This window comes from Pleurodeles waltl, chromosome 9 (genome assembly GCF_031143425.1).
Source record: "Pleurodeles waltl isolate 20211129_DDA chromosome 9, aPleWal1.hap1.20221129, whole genome shotgun sequence".
Taxonomy (NCBI): Eukaryota; Metazoa; Chordata; class Amphibia; order Caudata; family Salamandridae; genus Pleurodeles; species Pleurodeles waltl.
The window spans coordinates 549876328-549898213 of NC_090448.1; the positions used below are offsets into that span (position 1 = coordinate 549876328).

Consider the following 21886-nt stretch of genomic DNA (forward strand, 5'->3'; position numbering starts at 1 on the left):
CCCCATTTTACTGGTGTGTCTGTGGTAAAATACAGCAGTTATCAGGGTTCACTTAACCCTCAGGCCCTGGGCCTGGTGCCTCAGCACGTTATACCCTTGCTGCTGCCAATGAGGCTGAGTGTAACCAGGGGCTGCTGTAGCATTCAGTACTTAATGAGTGGACGGGAGGGAAGAGGTAAAACTGTGGTCCTGCTAACTTAGTATGCAGAATCCCTCAGAAGCCACTGCTCTTCCGCATTTCATTTCCTCCTAAAGCCTACATCTTGAACAAAGATGATGAGAAAAAGGAGAGGGATCAGAGGGAATGAGAGGGAAGGAGAATTTGCCTTTCCCTACAGTTGCAGCGTGGAACAGAAATTGGCATGACTCAATGTGATTTATATGATCTCTATTAGCGCCATATGTACGAACACTTTTTCCCATAGACACAGAATGGGTAAAAGCCTTTGCTACATCTGGCCCTCAGTGTGGATACTTGTATGAGAATTTCTGAATTACACCCTGGGAAGGCAGTAGTGGTACGCGAGTGTGTACTTTATGCAGTGGGGAATCTTTTCAGGATCTGTTATATGTTGGCTAATTCTTCTCATTGAGGCCTCAGCCTGTTAGTTTGGTAACCTGCGGGGCTAAGGTAACCTTCACCTCTCTTAGCATCTTAAGAAACAGTCCTGGTATCCTGAGCTCGGACAACGACCCTGCCCTCCACGCACACACCACTGACACAGTGTGTACCTTTGGCCTAATTGACCATCACTGATAACTTGTGGAAGGCTGGCAGATTGAACATAACTATAGTATACCTCAACCACACCTGTGGCAGCCTGACACTTTGAGCATTCAGTTATTAGAGGCACTATTGTATGTTTTCAGCAGGACCTTAGAATATAATTGTTGGAACCTGGGGGGTAAACAACACTTATTCTGTTTGTGATATGCCTGGTATGTACTAGCAACACCTTGGCATTTAATGAAATAGTACTGATGTTTATATTGGAATTAACTGGTACAGGAACAGTGTTTGCCGTTGTGGACAGAACTGGCCAGATATTAGCAAAGTATTTAAAGTAATGTTATTTCTCCTGCCATAAGTGCTCTGATTGCTATTTCTTAAGGCAGTAAATCAAATAGGCGTGGCTTCTCCTGTGGACAAGTAAATTTGTTTGTTGTGCCTGAGTGCTTTCTATTGGGTACAGCTTTCATACATGCCAATAGCATGGTTTCCTGCTAAGGAGAAATGGCATTCCTAAGTAATGTGGCAGACCCTGACGTATTGGATATTTCATTTGTTCCTCTTTAGAAGTCCTTAGAAATGTATGGATTTTAGGCAATTCACTTAAGAACTAGTGCTTCAAATTATACTGATTGAACTCAATGTTCTCAAAGTAGTAATTATCCTGCAGTCAAAGTTCTTTTTGTGACTACCTGTCTGAACAATGTGTGGTTGGGATATATGTTTTTTTTGCAGGGGCTAAGTTTGGTTCTCGGACAAGCTCTAAGATGGGAGAGGAAGACAGTTATGAAGTGCTTACCTATAACATGTTTTTCTCAGTGGCGTTTTTTTACCATAAGAAATGCAAATAATTGAGTATAGGTCCCCACCGATGCTGTTTGTTAACACGGGGTGTAATTTACCAAGCAGGCCACTACTGGTCTTGTGAAATGTTATCATTTTAACTTGCTATGGCCCTAAGTTTATGCTCCTAAAATCAGAAATCTGCATCAATGAGGGGAAATGTGCCAGAAAATATGGTATCTCGATTAAGTAAAAACAGCTGAATGTTTAACATTCAACAAATTTATAGATGATTTATTTTTGTTTATGTGTTTATCATCTTCCCTGCCTTTCGGCTGCAAATGAAGTGGGCTTTTTGCCCTAGGAGAAAATATCATTGAGTGGAGAGTTGCTGCTTGTCTCAGAGCAGCTAGAAAACATACTTCTTAGGAAATTTGAGATTAGGGCCTGATTTAGATCTTGATGGTGTTACTGTCAAGCCTCGTCGGCGGTGGCCCTGAGAACACCGTCAAGTCAATGGTGTTCCGTCCGCCGTATTCAGACACACGGCGGTGGGAGTCAATGGACTTTGTACAATGGCATGGGCTATGCAATAGATGTATGTGACAAACACACTCTGTACCTTAGCCATAGGTGTCCCCCTGCACTACACACTACACAACACACCACAAACACACAAAATTCCTTCACCAGTCCAACACAACACAACTCATACGTGCTGAAAACACACATTGACATACATCCATGACACAACACACACACACCATTGACACTGAACCCACACACGACACAACCACAACAACCAACACAACTGCACACTCATCTACACATACAAACTCACACACAAGCACAACTGCACACATCACCAGAATGTTCGCCACACAACATTCATCTAAATGTGTCACACAGCACCACGACATGCACAACAACATCAATCTCACATGCAGATGATACACATACAGACACAACCACATCACTCACTCCAGCTTCCTCCACCTGAACCAGCCAATCCACACACACACACACACACACACATACACAACAGATAGCACAAACCTACCAGTACAGATCCCCTTGCAATGAGTCCATAAGGACACCATTGTCAAGTGTGACTGTACCATCGTTGTGGTGCCAGTGTTCATTTACCAATAAATAATGACACCACAATGACGTGTGTATGTGTGCAATATGCAGGTTGTCTAATTGTCTCCCCAACATATAGATGTCACAGTGATTTTTAAGAAATTACAGAGACGAGTATATGCCTACACTGGTCCTGACTTCCCGTGCAGTGCCCACCAAATGTACTGTGGAAATGCAGTGTCCCTACCTTTAAGTCCAAGGGGGGGGGGGGGGCGTTGCGTTCTCTCTTTGGGTTGGTATCATCAGCAACTGCAAGTGTTGTACCAGTTGTGACCAGTCGAAAACAGAGGTGGAATCGGGGAAGAAGGCGAGTTTTCACCCCTTTTCCCCCTAATTCACCAACTCAGAAGTGGAGGTCGGACCGCCACTTTTTACTTGCAGTAAGGTACATCCAAATATGTATGGTGGGCAGGGTGGCTGGGGTCCTACCAGCAGCCACTTTTCCCTATCCTTCCATCGACACAGGCAGTGTTTCTTGGTAAAGACCGCAGTTTGAATGTGGGCTTTTGCCTATGGGACTGCCAACATCTAAATATGGCAGGCAGACAATCACAGTGGTGGACGGGTTTTCACTTGAAAGCTCAACAGCAGGACTGTTACCTCCAACATCTGAATCAGGCCCTTAGAGTGTTGTTTGTGTTATAGATATGCCCAGTGGGAAGAAGCAGCTCTCCACAAAGGACAGGGCACTACATAGTCTGCTAGGATGTTCACATATATTTAATGTGTGAGGTACAGTATGTCTTCATGCACTGCTGTTTTTAAAGTTCAGAATTCAATGAGGTGAAAGCAGAATTGGTTTCTCTCCTCCAAATAAGCAAACATGTTTCACCCCAGTGTTTTTGCATACACCCAGTCATTTTGGCCTTGATATTGCGGGATATTAAAATGCCATTTTTATCCACAGGATAGTCTTTTACATATGTCTCCACGTGTACTTGTAACCTAAGGCTGAACTATTTCAATGAATTCTTGGTCTGTTTTAAGCCACAACCTATACTAGGTTGTGAACTGGTTTTGAATCCATGCATTTTTTTTAACTAATCCCTACTCCCTTATGTAAGTATATAACACTGTATAACATTATATAACACTGCGTCCCATGTCACTGCTCTTTTTTCCTTGCCATTGACAGGAATATAAAGAGGGAGAGATGCCTATAATTTATACACCAACCTGTAATTTGAAAATGTAGCTCCTCCCTTTTGGCATTTGATATAGACCTATATTTGAGAAATCCCTTAAAAATGTTGATGTTTTTAGAATATTTCTATTTTACTGCCGATTGACTTAAGGACAAAAGTTCTGCTTTTCCATACAGAATTACTCCTAGGATTTATCCACTGGAAATCTACTGCTCTTAGTGTCTGTCAACATGTAGATAGAATCTTAAGATCAACATGCCATGTTTTTAAAATATTTTCCCCACATTCATGTCTAACAACTTTTGAAGAAACCAGAACAACAAACCAGATTATTTTAGACCTAGTTTTCTCAAAATGGCTGATCATGCCTCTTCAATTTACACGCTTATAATCTAGTCGAAACAAAAGTTGATGCCCTACTTGTTAACAAAAGAGAGCCTTGTTACCTCATAAAATGTGTGAATTATCTCTCTCCAGGGTAACACTCAGAGTGACTTCACATAGCCAAACACTAATGCTTACAAATGTTTGCCAAGACGCCTCAATCCCTGCCTTTCGTATTGAAATGTCTCAGGAACGCCCCAGAAACAGCTGCATGGAAGGCACTAGAAGCTAAAAGCAAAGGATGGCATTTTTCCTAGACAGTCCCTTAACATTTACGGCAAAAAACTGAACCCTTGTCTCTTTCTTTACATAACAAAGTTGGAAACAACATATCCCTCACTATACACAACAAAACATGTATTACTGTGAAATACCCTCCCCTGAAAAATGGATTTGCAAGACGGTTTATTGCCCAAAATAATTTCTAGTTAACCAGTTAATCCTCGAACAGAGATCACCCAGGTTTAGCCAAAATACCTTCCTTGGATCTTTGTAACTTTCTGAATTATTCCTAGTGGTAATAAAGATCACTAGAAACGGAAGTCTAGTAAAAGAAATAATGCACCCAGTCTAATATGCCCCCACTTGCATATCCTCCCCACTCACAAAGCTTACAATTGACAAAGAGAGACTATGTTTATTCACCAAACTCCTGTCCTAAACCAAGAAAATACCCCACAACTTTCAAATCATTGTTGGTCTTTAAGTCTGTGTCCTCACTATAGCCATTAACATGTCTGCAGTGATCTAAACATTTAGAAAACAATGCTCGACTCTTCAAAAACAGCTACAATCAGACTTTACCCTTAGAAACTCTCAATGATTTTTACCCTAGTTTACAACTACTGTTCTATTGCTGTTTGTCTGATATTGCCACATATATATTTGAACAGGGATTATTTCTTTGTTTAAGCTCCTTTCAATGTTGTAAAATAAAAAACAGCCAAAAGACCTCCTAAAATATGAACCATGAAGTCAAAAACTTCAATTAACTGACTGGATAAAAAAAAAAAAAACATTTCCATTTTTAGAGCCTGTGGAGCACCCTGCATCCAGTGTTCAGTGTAATCCTAAATCTGCATCCTCTCCCTGTGCGCGCATTACACTACTCCAAATTCCAGTGGCTGTGGACCCTCAGTTTGCTATCAGAATTTAAAACCATTAACCATTGTGATGAAGCCTGCCACCTCAACCTCACCTCACCCATCCCAACTTCGACTTCCATCAGCTTTTGGTGTGAGTCCCATTTACAAATAACATGTAGAGAAGAAGGTATTTAGACTTTAAAAAGGTGATTAGGTGTTACGTGTGGCATTTTATGACTTACTTTCAGAAACATTCTAATGTTCCTTATAAGCTATAGAACCGTTTAATGAAATTAAGCCCTATTCATCATCCATAATTAAGGTTAACTTGACCACAGTACGTAACTACCTATCCTGCATGCCTACTTTAACCTCTCTGCCTGCTCTAGAAGGTAGGGGCCCCTATCCTTGGCTTTCAGCAACCTCCGATACATACCACCATTATACTCTTGCACTGAGTGGAAAAACAGGGTGACCATCTCTGTCAACACAATTGTTTACTTCAAGCCACTGAATGGGAGCCACAAGCCAACAATTAAAAGGAGTAACGTCTTTTTGGAATATACTCTTATTTTAGGGTCACCATTCTCATATACATCTGAGGAATGGCGGCAGCACGAAACACTTACCCCTTCAACCTGCCCTACCTCCGGACACTGCTTAGAGCAGGAGGTAAATAGGAGATGATTTGTCCCCAAAATGGGGACTTTGCATGTCGATTTGTACATGGTAGTTCCTGGTCCACATATTGATTCCCTCAAGGGGTAAAACTCAGAATAACCGAATAACCAGATTTGGGAATGGGCATACCAGTAAGATTCATAATTTTCTGCCACATACCTAAATTCGTCCCACTGATAATCGTGACTAAAGTGTCTTTTTCTTTTTGGAATATCAGAATTCAGGGGGATGTGGCTTGATCATAGAACAACAGGATTTTTATCGGTTTGTGGAAGAACTATGAGGAGTGGAGAGGGGATTGACAGCAAATCAGTTGTTTTCATGGTGGGTGTGATAAAGCATTAAGAGAGGAGGTAGATAGTGGCAGGAGACATCACATATTGTTCATGTTATATGTGTGTCTCCCAGTGCTCTCCTATTCTCAATCCTTCATTGGTGTTTGGCTGGGGATGTGGGGATTAAGGGCATTCTCTCGAAATTGTAGATTCTTTCATTATTCGCTACTCTTATGCCTTCATGCCTGGATTCCTAGCTGGTCGGAAGAGACAATAGGCACTTTGCTCTTGTTTTCATTGATACACTTAGAACTACCTTGCTTTGTGGATAGCAAGCAGTCCACAATTTCATATGTTGTATATATACACACCATACCTCATTGCGACAGTAATTGCCAACAGACAAGAAGGATAATTCAAAAAATATTTATGCTACTGCAAACTTAACCTGCAATAGTAAAAATCAACTTTTGGGAGTAACTGAATATTGTGATACTACTTTATATTCTGGGACTCCTCTGTACTACTTATCATATCCAAAAAAACGGTAAGCAAATCTCCGTACAGGTGATTCCAATCTTTCCAATCTCTGATACCTCAAATTAGAATTTTATGTTTCCCTGAGGTAAGCTGTCCCCATGTACAAATTTATCTATGCTTATATATACATCTATACTGTATATATATATATATGTTCTGAGGTATGATTCTGCTCTTCAAATTATTACACATAACTATCACACGTGATGTGTTTAATAAAAACACCTCTGAAAGATGCCCTTTATTTTTTTTTCAAAGGAAGTGAAATTTTTTTTTTTTCCAAGAGACAGAGGATGATTTACAAAAGAGTGTGGAGTAGGGACAGGCCCATGTTTGGACTAATTTCCCATCTTTTGATTGAGTTGGCACAAACGCCTGCTTGTGAAGCGGACTCCAGTTAAGTGTTCTAGGAGATTGCCTGAATAAGCATCCTATTCCTTTCTTGATACACTGATGACTCCTGGTTATATCTTCGGGTGAGATGTCAAACACATGTGATGGAGCACCAAGTCCAACACATATTTTCAGGATATCCACATAGGATCAATTTACTTAAATTCTGGCAATGAAAATAATTTCTATAATCAGTGGTTATTCTGAAAACTAAGCACTGATTGACCTTTGTATGACATTCGTTGGATACACCTGTGACAGGGACATGGAAACCTCTCTATGGGTTCTTGAGTGCTTGATAGATAAGCGTGCTTTCAAGCTTAAACTTTCTAGTGAAGAATACATGAAGGCTTGCTGTACTTGGAAACATCAGTATCTAACTGCCTGGGAAAACGAACTTCAAACCACTGACTTTAGTGTGGATCTGGTTTCCAACATTTCCTTCTGGGTTTACATCCTAATGTTTATCACTAGTTTTATGTCACATCTAAGTGGTCCCTATCATTTCTATTAAGGAAAATACAAATGCAGTAGCTGGCTATCTCTTCCAGCTCTTTTTACAATGCTTACTTTGCTTATTACATGTGGCTGGCAGCCCACCAGGGTCCTAGTTTTGGATATCTTAGTTACTATCTATAACCCAAATGCCACATTTGAAAGAAACAGAGCAGTGTTTTTGTTTAGTCTAATGAGCGCATAATAATAGGTAGCTTATTGAGCAACTGCAAGAAGAAATACACATTCCCTAAATATCGAAAAAAACTTCTGGAACAAACTGATCCCAAAATATCTTCTCAAAACTTATGTAAAATGGTGGGTTCCAGTCATCTTAAAGATCGTTGTCCAATCCAGGCACCATGTCATTAAAAGCTGCACTTACTCAGCAAAGAGCCAAACACATATTTCTTTGTGTTTCAGATGCTTAAAGTTAATATATATTACTTGGAATTTCTCTGAACCAGTGCAAGAAATGCAGACAGCACCAGTCAGAAACAGTCCAACCTGTGCTATTGAATGTTAATGTCAAATGTTATATTTTTGAATTTTAAACAAAAACAAAGAGTCATGCAGCTCTGTATTGGTCCAACACACCTCCTTAAGATTCGGCAACACAAGTTATGTACAATTCCTGGTTTCCTGCTTTCAGGGAAGCACAGTGTGTTAATTCTATGGTATGAAAGGAAAGTGAATGTAATTGGCTTCTTAGACATAAAGATGTGGATGTACCTCGAGAATCCCTAAAGGAAAACATAAACAAAATCCTGGAGTAATCATAAATTCTAGTTCGATTACAAGGATGTTTGAGTTTGTGACTGTTAAATGTGTATCACACGCTCATCCTGTTGATTTATTTCAGAATTATTCAGAAGTGAAGAAAGGTTTCTGTTCACAGCTTCTGTTGACTTTAGCCAATTGAGTAGAGGTCTGTTTTGAAGGAGGCTAAGGTCGTTTGGTGTGAATTCTCACCTGGGCAGTCTAATCTGAATGCTCATGTTTTCTAGCTTTCAGAATCTTTAGTTTCTGGAAAAGTAAATCTGGTGTGCAACAAAGATGTTTACATACACTTTAACCTACATATAAATAGCCTGATGGTAGTTTGCAGAGAGTTACTTTTGATGGACCTAGGGCGAGCAACAGCGAGGTGCTGTTGTACGCTTATGACTGCATGTAGCAAGAACAGATAGTGTAGTTCAAGCCTTACTAACCACAACATCTCAGTGTACTTTAAAAGTGGTGAATTATAATAAATCCATAGATGTTAAAGAGTATGTTATATGGCCCTCAGCCTGCTTCATGAAATTAACGTTTTTATCGAGAAGGTAAACAAATTTACATTCTTGGGGGCAACTGTGTCAGCATCTGCAAAATTGACTTCAAATATTGATTTCTCAACAATAACAAAAAGAACTTTGAATGCAGTTGGAGACTTCACAGAGAACTAGGGCGCAAGAAAGCTTACCCACAGGAGCAGATGAGTCAGACAAAGTTGGGAACAAGCGTGAAATGTGGGGCAGAGAGATGGAGATTAACTATAAGTGTAGTACATTTAGGATTGCGCATTAAATTTAAGAAACTCAAGTGATAACTGCACTCCTAATGACATGCTATTTAAAAATATGCCACTAATGTTTCTTTATTAAAAATTCGACTACTTGAGAGACCAGCTCAAGAATTTTAAACAATAAAAAAACTTGATGACTTGATAAACTGATCCCTTCAATTTACGTCATGTGTTTGTGTTTATGCAGTTTTATATACCAAATTAATTTGTTGCCTTTTTGTATGTAAGGTGACGGACATAGAGCGCAAAACTTTGTGTTCCCCTTTCCAACCTATCCTGGGCAGTTTCTGTATTTTTCGATTGCACTATCCATTGGCGAGCGAGGGGATTTAACAGTTAATTATTTCAATATGAGATTGGATAGCTTCTCCAGGTAAACGAGTCTTTAGCAGTGATTCCATGTGATTCCATGTTCAGTTTGTAATGTGTATCATTGTGCATTATTACAATGCTATACTGGCACCTACTATTCAAATCATGAAAAAAGGATTATGGGCATCTCTGCTCTCCTCTTTTTAGAGGAATTAGCAATATTATCTGTTCCATGTTTTTACTTTTGGTACCAATTAACCTACTTTGTTTTCTTTCTTTTTTTCTATTTTCTCTTTTGTATTCTTCTTGTTCTTTTATTTGTGCCTGTGTTTGTTTGATAAGTTGAACCTCAGGCGTTGAATTTGAAATGTCCTGATTATGATCCTTACATTGTTAGAGGATTGAAATGAGGTCGACCCTGCACTCTGACTCTTTATTGCATATGTAAGTTGATAGGGGTGGTTTGTGGTTTTGTGTATGGTGACATTCATGGAATATTGTTTATAAATGTCATATGGAAAACGCCTGAGTACAAAAGTTAAAATCTTTCTTTGGAACTACCCACTATCTTGGATTTTCAATAAATATGTTATTTTAAACTGAGATTTTGACATTGTGCCATAATTAAATTCATTGACATGATTTGAGATTAACTATGCTTTTGTAGGGACTGTTGTTCCTTTAAAATACTATCCTTCCTCCAAAGCAGTAGTCTCTGGTTGTGAATCAGCTTACTGGCTCTGCTAAACTAATCTATGGAAAAAGTGTACATATCTGTGGATGTAGCCAGTTGGTGCCCTTTTTATGCTTTTAAGTGCTTCTTTGCATTGCTACCATTGGCATTGGAAACAGGAGGATGATTTGTCTCTTTTTGATAATGGTGCCACTAATAACTGTGTGGTTATGGCTCGAGGAGACATGGAACACATGCCATCTTCTTTCATTCTCCCCTTCTCACCCCTTCCTGCCTCCCAGAAAAATGCTTTTACCAAATGGAAAGAAAAGGATACTCATCTGCCTGTCAGAAGTTGAGAAATTTCAACGTGCACATGCCTATGTCAAAGTAGGTTGACCAACTCACACCAGATCATTGCGGACTCTGTTGTCAGTCCTGAACTATTCACCTACAACTCATTTGTGCATGCTGGTGAACAAAGGAGCTCAAACACATTTATTTGACCCAAACAGGAGCTGTGTTGGTTCTACTTCAGAGTCCACATCCATGTCAAAATACAATGCATTATGGGCAAAGCAATTTATTTAATAAAACAAGACTCATTCGCTGATGAATAGTCCATCTCCCCCCCTGCAGCTACGCACTTGCTAATCTGGATATCCAGACGCTAAGAAAAGAAATGAACCGGGTGATAGGCATTCTCTCTCTATGCTTTCAGGATCGGAAAAGGTCTACCTCAAAACCTAAAACTTTTATTGCCTCTCTAAAAATTAAAGAAGGAACCTAAGGCTCACTGGCCACAGCCGAAACCACGTAACTAGCTTACTGACTTAACAAACTCCACTACTTTTGCGTCCTGTGTTTTATGCACTAGTATACATCCATAATGAGAGAATTCCTTCCACAGAGAGGGAATTCTGAGCTTGTATGTTGAGCAGGAAACACCTTAACCAGTTAAGCTAAAGATTCATTCCAATGGAGAGGGTAGGTCACATTGTTGTATGGGTGGGCTTGAATTGAGATAGGCATAGTTGTGGCCAGCATTATGGGAGATAACTTAACAATTTCCTTTATGATCAAGGCACACATAATTATGTTTTGAAAGTACACATATATTTGTTTACAGGTCTGCTTCACCATATGCACAGATCCTGTAATATGTTTAAGTTTGGCCCACATGCATCACAGGTAACACTGCAGTCTCTACCCAATAAGTCTCTTTAATAAATTTCCCTCAGCACGAAAGTGAATGTCTGTTAAGTTAAAATAATTATGATTAAACCTTGTTGTAAAAAACAGAAACAGCTATAATTCTCTCTCTCAATGTTTAAAGATCATGAGCATGTTCTTTCATGGTATTTAACAGCTGCCTAGATGTATTGTTGAATGAATATGTTGAATTAATATGTTATGTAAAGTATTTGAAGTAGGTTGCAACTCTCCATTACCCAGGTTAATATCCAAACCTTGGGCCATTTGGTACAAGGTTGTCAAGGTAAAATATTACAGTTGCAAACTACCTGTGACTCATTATATTTCCCTTGAGTCTTCCCTTTTCTTAGATTAGAACTGGGATGAGGATTAGGATTTATATTGGGAATGAGATTAGTACTGGGTTTGCAATTAGAATGAGGATTTATGAATAGGATTGGAGTAAAAGGAATGAAAACTGAGTTAAAGGAGAACTCACATCTCAAAATTTAAATCTCAAGGTAGTGCCCTAGTGGTGATGGTCTGCAAAGGTCTCCTTGAAGAATTTGATAAGATGTGCATGGAATGCTACAGTGTATTTCCAATAAGCAAGAAACTGCTTTTGTAGTGTTCTGCTCAACAGGGGTGTGCAAAATGGAACCATTCACCCTGACAAACAGAGCAATGGAACTGTTCCCTGTTTTTGCGCTTTGTAAGATCCACCAAAGAGCAGGTGCTAGGGTTAGGGTTTTCCAATATGACCCACTAGAATATTCTGTTTTGGTCATTTTGGTGTTTTTGGCAACCTCATTCACTGTTTGGGTAGTCCAAGACTAGTGGCTTGAGAACATAAGTTAAAAGTCCCTTGCAGAGCATGACTTTGACAGGAGACCAGAGTCGTACCACATATGTTTCTATGCTCCTTCCCCTTTTTAGATGAAGTAAGATAAACAGTGCTTTGTACACAACAGTTTACTTAATAGTTTATTTATTTACTTGTACAAAGCTTCGCTTGAAAAATATATTACTTTGGATTTAGCTTATTTCAACAGGTTTGTAGTAATATTCTATTCCCTGGAATGTGTGCCTACTTTGCAGCTTATTTCCCGTTTCACAGTAGAATCCTGATATAAAATATTTAGCTTATTTGAAAAGGTTCTTCAGGAACGTCCTGCTGCAAAATATTTTTCTTATTATGTAGCTTATTTGAACTGATTTCCCATTTAAAAGTATTGCCCTAATTCTTCTGCTTACTATCTAGCTTATCATTACTAGTTTAGCGATATAAGACGTGCGAAATTTATTTAGTTTACTATGCGAATTATTTTCAAAAAGGTTATTCGGATCAACACCACAGAGGTACCATGTTTAATGTAGACAGATAATTCTGGTAATCAACTTTTCACATTTTTAACTATACTCCTGATGCCATTGTCTCTCAAGATTAGAGATTAGAAAATACAGGGTTCAGTTTTGCTTCCAAAATACAGAACTACTAAGCTTTTCGAGCACATGAGAGGAGGATGGCTTGAAAAGCGCTGCCTTCACCGGTTCTTAATTTATTGCCCATGATTGAAGGTGGTATACACCAGCACTTATTTCTAGAGATTAAGGGCCAGATGTAGCAAAGGTTTTTACCCATTCTGTGTCTATGGGAAAAAGTGTTCGTACATATGGCCCTAAGACTTAGTTTTCATCATCAGGCTGATCCAAAGCAAGAGACAGAAAGGCAGAAGAGGAGAAGGAAGAGAAAGACAGGAAAACAGCAACAATGGGAGAAAGCATGGATGAACAATAACTTACAAAGCTACGGTGTTCAGAAGTAGTCAAAATTAGTCAGTCTTGGCAGTCTGCAACCACAACATTCAGCAGCTCTGCGGTGGGCTCTTAAGAAAATCTTTGGTCCCCAGCTACTCTACTTATCATATTGGCCAATATAACTCTATATTGGCTTTGTGAAGGCCATCTTACCCTTATTGAACCTGTGTTAATTAGATCCCCTGAAGTGATGGGCATATCGAAGACTCACTCAGGCTTTGACAACATACATCTACAGACTGACTGTAAAGGATGTTGCAGATTTGAGTAAAGCATTTTACATCAATAATGGCCTATGATAAACATTTGTCTCGATTAGGAGCATAATTTACTTATTGGCTTGGGCGTTCTTATAGTACCAACATAAACTCAAATAGTTTCAGGGCCTTCAGAAGTCAGGCAAATACTGGAGCCTTTCTGAAATTCTAGGTTCTCAGAAGTAAACTGGGATGATTCCCAATATGCCAATGCCTCTAATAGACTGATTTGGCTTTTGCACAGAGTGCCACAGGCAAGTCTGGCATTTGTTTGAAGGCAAGTCTGGCATTTGTTTGACTCACTGCAGTCATTTCAACCTTCCACTTGTATTGTTCTTCTAGGAGCCCACATGAGTTTTGTCTTTAGAGCTCATCTGAAAAACCTACGATGTCATACAGACCTGGTGATCTGAGCGACTATTCCAAAACTTTGTTGTGGCAATGGCAGGAGATGGTAGCAAGAGCATGGTTTACTAACACGACAGTATTTATGATTTTCATTACATGTATATTTTGGCTCTGAAATAAAATAGGCCAAAAGCCCACAAAAAAGCTGTTTTTATACTGGTGCGGACCCATACCTGGAGACTTTAGCATAACCCTAATGCATACATGATCTTCATGGCTAACTGTGAAGCAACACAGTTTTGTCACAAATAACAGCCTTTATGCAATCGCCTTTTGTGATAACAAAAGATGCATCCTTTCAATAGGAATCCATCTCTAATAGATTCCCAGGCTGTGGACTTGTGTATATCTCAAATGATGAAAGAAATGTTTCAGAGGTTGAACTACTCTTCATCTCCTACTCTGAAAGAACCAACTTTTAAACTTGCCCCATCTGTGATCAGACATCTTCCTTTTTCAACATTTTATAGACATCTCACCTCAATCTCTAATGATCAACTTGCTCAGTCACAGGCGTGTGCCATCTCTGACAACCAAACCCACATTTTAGCCAACCCCTATCTTTATCTCGTAGATCCCAAAAGATTCTGACTTTGGGGAGTCCATCCTGACTGCCAAATTTTCAGCTTTTTATAATGTCCCCATCTCCCATTGCGCTAGACTTTGGAGAACAAATAACACGCAGTGAGTAATAGCTGAGCCTTCAGTAAGGTCCCTGTCTATGATAACCAAAGTTCCCTTCATTGGGCAAGATCTCATCCTGCGTGAACGCAAAATACCAAATGGGCAGTCTTACTTCTCTAATGGCTACACCTTATGACTTTGGAAAAAAACATTTACCACTGCTGATCTGATGTCCAGCTTTAGGCAGGCCCCATCTCTGAAGACGAAAGCTGTAGTCTGTGAACAGTCATTCATCTCTGGTTCAACCCTTTCCACAAGTTCTCATTTATAAAGGCTACAATTCCAGTCTTTTGGCAGGTCAGCTCCCTTTGATGGCAAAAAACGTTATCCCTTTTGAACAAACCATCTATGATAATTAGCACTCTATCCTCTGAACGAATATTCACTGCTGATACCCACATCGTTTAGTTTGGACAGGGTCTGATCCCTTAGCTCCAATATTCCAGTCTTTGAACTAGTTCCTCTACCTGGTCATACTACCTGGCTTTAGATACATCACTTTCTCTGATTGCAAAAGATCCAATCACTGAAAAAGCTTCCATCTCTAATCGTCAGAGATACAGCACTGGGCAGTCCTCCAATTCTGATGGTAGTCATAGCTCCAATCTTTGAATAATCCTTCATCTTTCAATACCAGATCTAAGTTGTGAAGAACACCTCCAGCTTGTATCAGAAAAATACAAGAACATTTGCAACATCATATGTCTGCTGGTCATATGCTAATCTTCAGGCAACCTCCATTCAGGTGGCTAAAAGTGCAGCCTCTCTGAGAGCCCTTTTTTCTAACGGTAAATCCCCAACTACTAAGCATACACCCATTCTCATTGCAGATCTCTCTATGTGTAAATAAATCCCCCCCACCCCCCACCTCCTGATGGTCACAGCTCCTACATTTGGATGCATATCTGATTGTCAGAGGTCCATTTATTACCACTTTCTGAACTCTGACAACCAACGACTAAGGGGAATAGCCTTCTGTCTTTGACCAAGATCTCTGTCAGGCTGTTAGTAAAAAGTGGGCATCTATTGAGAGCTGGATGTCAACTAAAAAATCTGTGTTTCATCTGCATAAATGTCATCCTGTAGAATATCAGCTTAAGAGGTGATACTGCTATTGTAAAACAGGTGGTGTTTGTTGAAATCAGAAAGTGTAGAGAAAGCGGGGACCTACCCAACCCTCATAGCATTGTAAAAGAAAGAAGAAATCTCGTCCAGTTCTGAGTGAAACTCCCCAAACTGCAACAGATCTTAACAGGTTCAGCATCACATCTTTGATTATTGTGTTTAATATTAAGCTCAGATCTAATCACAACCGTTCACTGTAAATCAACATGGACACAATCAAGGATGTTCTGTGTCTTGTGGCTGTTTCCTATATTTATGCTATACATATGTTGGCTTACTTTCAGTAGATTCGAGGTCCCATACCCTGTGATCTTTGTCAAAAACAGTCCGCACAGAAATACGTTTTAGAACTAACCTACCCAAAAAAGAGGAATTCTTCGTTGCTTGTTGGGACTTATCAGGTTTGATATAACTCTATACTTGTCAAATGTTAGACGGTTATTAGATGGCCAACCTTCTCCTTTTCTAAAATACACCTCCTACTCTTAATGACATGAGTGTCTAAACTGAAAGGAAGATAATGCCTCTGTTTCACAACATTTTGAGAAACGTGGTAGTGGATTTGGGTAATCCATGTCAACCATTGAGATTAAACTTTGGGACATTTTGAAAAAATAGCAAAGGTGGTTCTACAGGTGGCAGCTGACATTGCATTGATAATTGCACTATCAATACTTGCACGTATAGGTCCTTCAAGTTCTATTCACCTGTGACTTCAGAGATGTTAGTTTATGAAAGGTATTGAGCCCCTGCCTGATGCCTTGAGGAATGTGTAAGTCTATTGTTGGTGTCTCAGGGGTGTCCTCAAAGTAGATGAGTTTGCAGGGCTGACAGGTCCTTTGCCATGAATGGCCTGTAGTTAGAGCAGACATGGATGTTCTAGAGGCCCACCATGTCCAGGGCTGATGCTCCTGGTAGTCACTTAAGGGAAATGCTCCTGTAGGATACGGTGACCCAGATGTGTGTAACCAGGATTTAATAAGAGCCTAAGCTTGGTGCTAACGTGATAAACTTGTAGTGCACTGTAAAAGTTAATGATCTGCAATATCCGCAAGAGCCCAATAAACATGAGGCCTTAGTGTCAAGTGCAGACTGAAATCCAGAAGAAGCATACAAAATTTTGGGTAGCAACCATATCTGGGCGGGATGTACTGCCACCTATCGGTGCCTCAAGGGAGACACTGCTGCAGGTTCTAGCGGTCCACCTGTGAGAACTTTGCCACTATGCAAACAGTTGCGGTTGGACACTCCCTAACGTCTGTTTCTGTGGTTTACGTCATCAGAGTATTTCTTTTCAAACATGAAGCTGTTTTAGGACTATGAGCTCTCTTTCGAAAGACAAAGTAAAATATACATAGTTTGTAAAGTGATGCATCAAACGACCTTATTGTGCATGTACACTAGATAGAGGGAAGTGCATGGAGGGAGCAATGGTAAGGAAAGGCATATTCCAAGAAAGATCTATGAAGAATGCATTTCTCTGAAGGCTTCTTTTCAACTACCGGGACAAAATAATTTACGTTTATATATATTATAATATATTATATTCCACATTTAAAATAAAGATTTCCCCACACCAGAGCATTGAAGCTTCCTGTTTAGATCAGGCACAGGTCAACCAACAATTCGCCTATGCCTGAACAGATGTTAGGAAACAGTCAGTGGTTGTAGCTTCGGAGTGGCTCGTTTTACACTTAAAAATTTCTCTCGGCAAAACACACACTGGCCTGACAGTCACTTTTATCACCAGCCTCAGGTGGGGATTTGTGATTTTTAAGACTCATCCTCGTCTTATTTATATTTACAATGTGCGATCTCCATAGCTTTTTCGTGTCTTCTCCTTTTAGCTGTTTTAATGGTTGTTTTAGTTTCTGTAAAGCGCAGAGTTTTCTTTTTTCCACACCATAAAAATACTGTGTGTATAAGAAAGACTTACACAAAGGAAGTCATGTGTTATTTGCGATTCATGCATTGGGATCAGTGTAGACTCCCAAAATTCCATTTAGATAGATTCCTCACTGCAATAACAAGATGTCAGCCCCTCCTAGCCCAAAGAGGTCAGAGGACTCTCTGCGTAAGGCAGTGTCAAACAGAAAATATGTTAAACTGGCATGCAAAACTCTATGCTTTGCAAAAACATAAGAACATTATATAGCAGAACACCCCATTAAAACAGCAGGAAAACAGAGAAAACTCATAGGTGGGCCACACCTGAAATAAAATAAAAAATCTAGACTGGCCCTTTAAGGACCCAGTGCACGTTTCGCACCTGCTATAAAATGCAAAGCCCCACCCCAATCCCTGTTTTCAACTGGACTTGTAGAGGAAAGTCACACTGTCATTTGGAGGTAAAAATAAATAAATAAATGAATATGTGAGCAGGGGATTTCCTTTTGATGTCATTACTATACCTCCCCCATCCTGGCTCCTGCCTCCCCGACTTCCATTATTCCTCACAAAGGTGCCTCTTTGTTGATTTGTGTCACGCCCCCACCCTCCCCTCCCTCCCCTCCTCCCCTCACCGCACCGCCTTGTGCCGGCCGCCGCAGCATCCGCAATGCTCACCGCACCAGTGGCATGCCCTCAAGGGCAGGTAGCAGCACATACACGGCACCACCAGCGACAGTGCAATGAGGGCCATCCACCGGACACAGAAGTGTGGGTGTCCCAGGTCACAGGAGCAAGGGTCCGAAAACTCCCCCTCCGAGTCTGACATGCAGTGATAGAGCATACTCTCGGCACACCACATACAGGTGAACTGGTAGACACAGTCGCTGATGGGGTCCGGAGCGTCCTGGCATTGGCCTCGGCCATTCTCCTCATTGCTAAAAACGTCCCTGCAATACACACAGCGGGATGGCACTGCATCTTCTTCCACCTGCTGTTGCTCCTTGAGGCTTTTCAACTTGGGGGAGGGGGCCCCGTGGATCTTGCATGAAGGTGAGCCTCCCTTTGGGTCTCGAAGAGGACCCTCTGGACCAGCTGCCGCTGCTGGAAAGCGGTACTCGTTCTCCTTGGCCTTGCCCCCCTTCTCAAAGTGAACACACATGTCTATCTTGTCAGGGTCTGGCTCACGCTTCTGCACCACAGCCCGTCGGTAGTCCTCGTAACCCTTAGACACCCAGAGGTCCTTGCATGGGTTGATGCTCTCCAGTTCCTCCTCATCATGGAAGGTCAAATGCTGCAGAGTTTGTTGGCCCTGCAGAAATAAGAAAATAATTGTTACTTGTAGTCCTCACAACCAACTTCATCAGCCTCTTAAATGCACAGGCTAGGCTTGATGCAATCCCCTGTTGTTTCCATGGGTTTGTAACCCTTGTGTTGGGCTATTTTTCCAGAGCATTTTTAACTTAAATGTTTATGTTAACTAATGTAAAGTACAAGGAGATGATGGTCATATAGATCCATGCTACACACAATCTTCCCATTCCTGGTCTGTAATTTAACAACTCAAGGAATTATTAAATATATAGAGGGTTATTACAACTTTGGAGGAGGTGTTAATCCGTCCCAAAAGTGACGGTAAAGTGACGGATATACCACCAGCCATATTACGAGTCCATTATATCCTATTTGGGATGGATTAACACCTCCTCCAAAGTTGTAATAACCCCCATAATCTTGTTTCATGCCCTTGGAGCCAACAAGACTTAAGTACCAGATTACAATGTGTTGATTGCTTTACTCAAAGCTGCAGCCACTTCTTTAGATTTCTGTTACACTTTGAGATTTCAAATCTTGAACCTGGCTTCACCTTTATTTCTCTCTCATTGTAACTTTTATAAATGTTCTCTTGCCAATGACATCTCTTGCTTATCTTCAAGTGCACAGTCATGATACCACTCCTGAAAACAACAACAGCTGACACTTCCTGTTCCTCCAGATTTTATTTTATCTCCCTATTCCATTTTTCCATAACTATTTTATTGTCTTGGACTGTTTTGTTTTCAGTAGACTTAGGCCCTCATTATGACCTTGGCGGGCTGCTTCAGTCGCCCGCCAAGATCTGACCGCCGGGTGGCCGCCAATGTAGCCGCACTCTTGCTGCGGTCATTATGAGATCCCCACTGGGCCGGCGGGCGGAAACCTGGTTTCCGCCCGCCGGCCCAGCGGGGATCTAGGCCGCAACACAGGAGCCAGCTCCAAATGGATCCGGCGGTGTTGCGGCCGTGCGACGGGTGCAGTTGCACCCGTCGCGCTTTTCACTGTCTGAACAGCAGACAGTGAAAAGCTGCATGGGGTCCCCAGGGCCCCGCGACTCCCCATACCGCCAGCCTTTCCCTGGCGGTTCAAACCGCCAGGAAAAGGCTGGCGGTCGGGGACTCGTAATCCGCTGGGCAGTGCTGCAAGCTTCCGCCGCGGTCAAAATACCCCAGATTGCACCACCAGCCTGTTGGCGGTGCAATCGCCAAAACAGCCCTGGCGGTCTTTGACCGCCAGGGTTGTAATGACCCCCTTAATCTTCACACATCCTCTCACAATCTATTTGACCCTCTAGCTCGACTCTTTGGGTCTCCCCTCCATCCGGTCTCCTCTATCATATGGTTCTAACTGCATTACTTCTGCTTACACCAACTACCAGTCAAACAGATTTCCCCTGGATCAGTTGGCATGTTACATTGTACTCAATGCTTTTGTGCCCACAGGCAATCTGACACCAAGTTCTTCTAACTCTTCAGCCATTGTACCTGTCTATTGTTGCTCAGCCCAGTCCACATCATACCTTCTTAGGTGGGCGGCTCCCAAGGCTTTGTCTGAGGCCATTTTCTTTTTTTCTGTCCTCAAGAGGGGTATTATCCCCTGTTTTGTTACAACTGGTATGCCAATAGCAACTCATCGTTTTCTCCTTCCTGTATTTCGCCCCTCAGCTCCCGTTCAAATCTCCAACTACTAAAATAGATTGTATTAGTCCTGTAATTTCCTAATGCTCAACCTGTCAAGAAAATATATTATGTATTGCACATTTGAAACAAACCTTCCTCCCCTTGGTCCAATGTTGTTTTCCTCCAGATGCAATGTATCTGCTCCTTGTCCTGCCCCAGAAACCTTGGAGTATGGATCAGCCCAAATATTCAGCTACACTCCTTTATCTTCCACTAAGAAACTGTGGTCACATACCAGATGCTCAACCTCAGAAATACCTGCCACAACTTTCTGCTCTTGTTCCTCACCTCAGAGTCCCTCAAACACACACTTATAATAAGTGACTATGGCAATAATCTATTATACAGGCCTCCTTAAATACTCCTTCTCTCCCTTTGATCAAATCTTCAGATTTGCAACCAGTGTATTTTTCATTCTCCCTCAAAGGAAGCCCATCAAGCATTTTTGCTTTCTGCCTACAACCCATCTCCGTTTAAGGTCCTTGTGATTGTCTTCAGAACTGTTGACAGACAACATCCCCAAATGACTAATACTTTCTGGCGTGCCACACTCCTGTACTCTATGCTCTGCTAACCTTTACTTATTCACTGTCCTATATCTCACCAGCAGACTCAATAACATGCATTCTGTCTCCCCAGCCTGCTCCATTGGCATTCTCTCCATCTCCTTCTTATATCTAACTTCTGACTACCTTCCTTTGAATTAGCATTAAAAATTCACCTCAATAGTGAATACTGGCTAAACTGGCATTTCAATAACAGGAACTCAACACTGTGGTGTCACCAACTGTCCATTCTGTGCCCTGAAGTGTAATATATAATATGAAATATATGTATTATACAGACAATATCTATGTATGTATTTTTTTATTCACCATTAGAATTCCTATAAGGACATTTTAGCAAGGGATTAATGATCAGATTTTCCTGGGCACTGCGTTTGGGTTGATGGAAGATACCGTTAACAGTGAGAAAGTTTCTATGCAAGGCCTACCCTTCTGTCTTTCCCTGTTTACTAATTCATGGAGGGTGGCGACTGCCAGGAGCCGAGTCTTCACCCTTCATTATGCCAATGTTTTAGATACTCCTGAATGGAGCCAGCATAATCTCTAGCTGCTATTAAAGCTGTCACTTTGCACAAAGGCTGTGCCTGCACTACAGCCAGAAAATTACATTTGAAAATAAACACCCCAAACTGGTTCCATAACCTTCGAGAGTTGAATCACATCCCCGGTCTGGATAATGAGTAGAAATTTGGGACCAAAACCACACAGTTTGTTCCAGTTCCAAGTTCTTCTTGATCAAGGACGG

At 41.0% G+C, this 21886-nt stretch overlaps 1 protein-coding gene across 2 annotated transcripts in view; it reads right to left on the bottom strand.

The window, feature by feature from the left end:
- The window catches only part of LOC138259631 (sprouty-related, EVH1 domain-containing protein 2-like), a 229508-nt gene that overhangs the window by 7211 nt on the left and 200411 nt on the right, over positions 1 to 21886 (bottom strand). The window contains exon 6 of one of the 2 annotated variants that reach the window (XM_069207482.1): positions 18258 to 18891. In XM_069207482.1, coding sequence (XP_069063583.1) covers positions 18258 to 18891 — 634 coding nt within the window. Of the gene's footprint in view, positions 1 to 18210; positions 18892 to 21886 lie in introns of those variants that run through there. The other variant, XM_069207481.1, reaches the window with a different exon arrangement.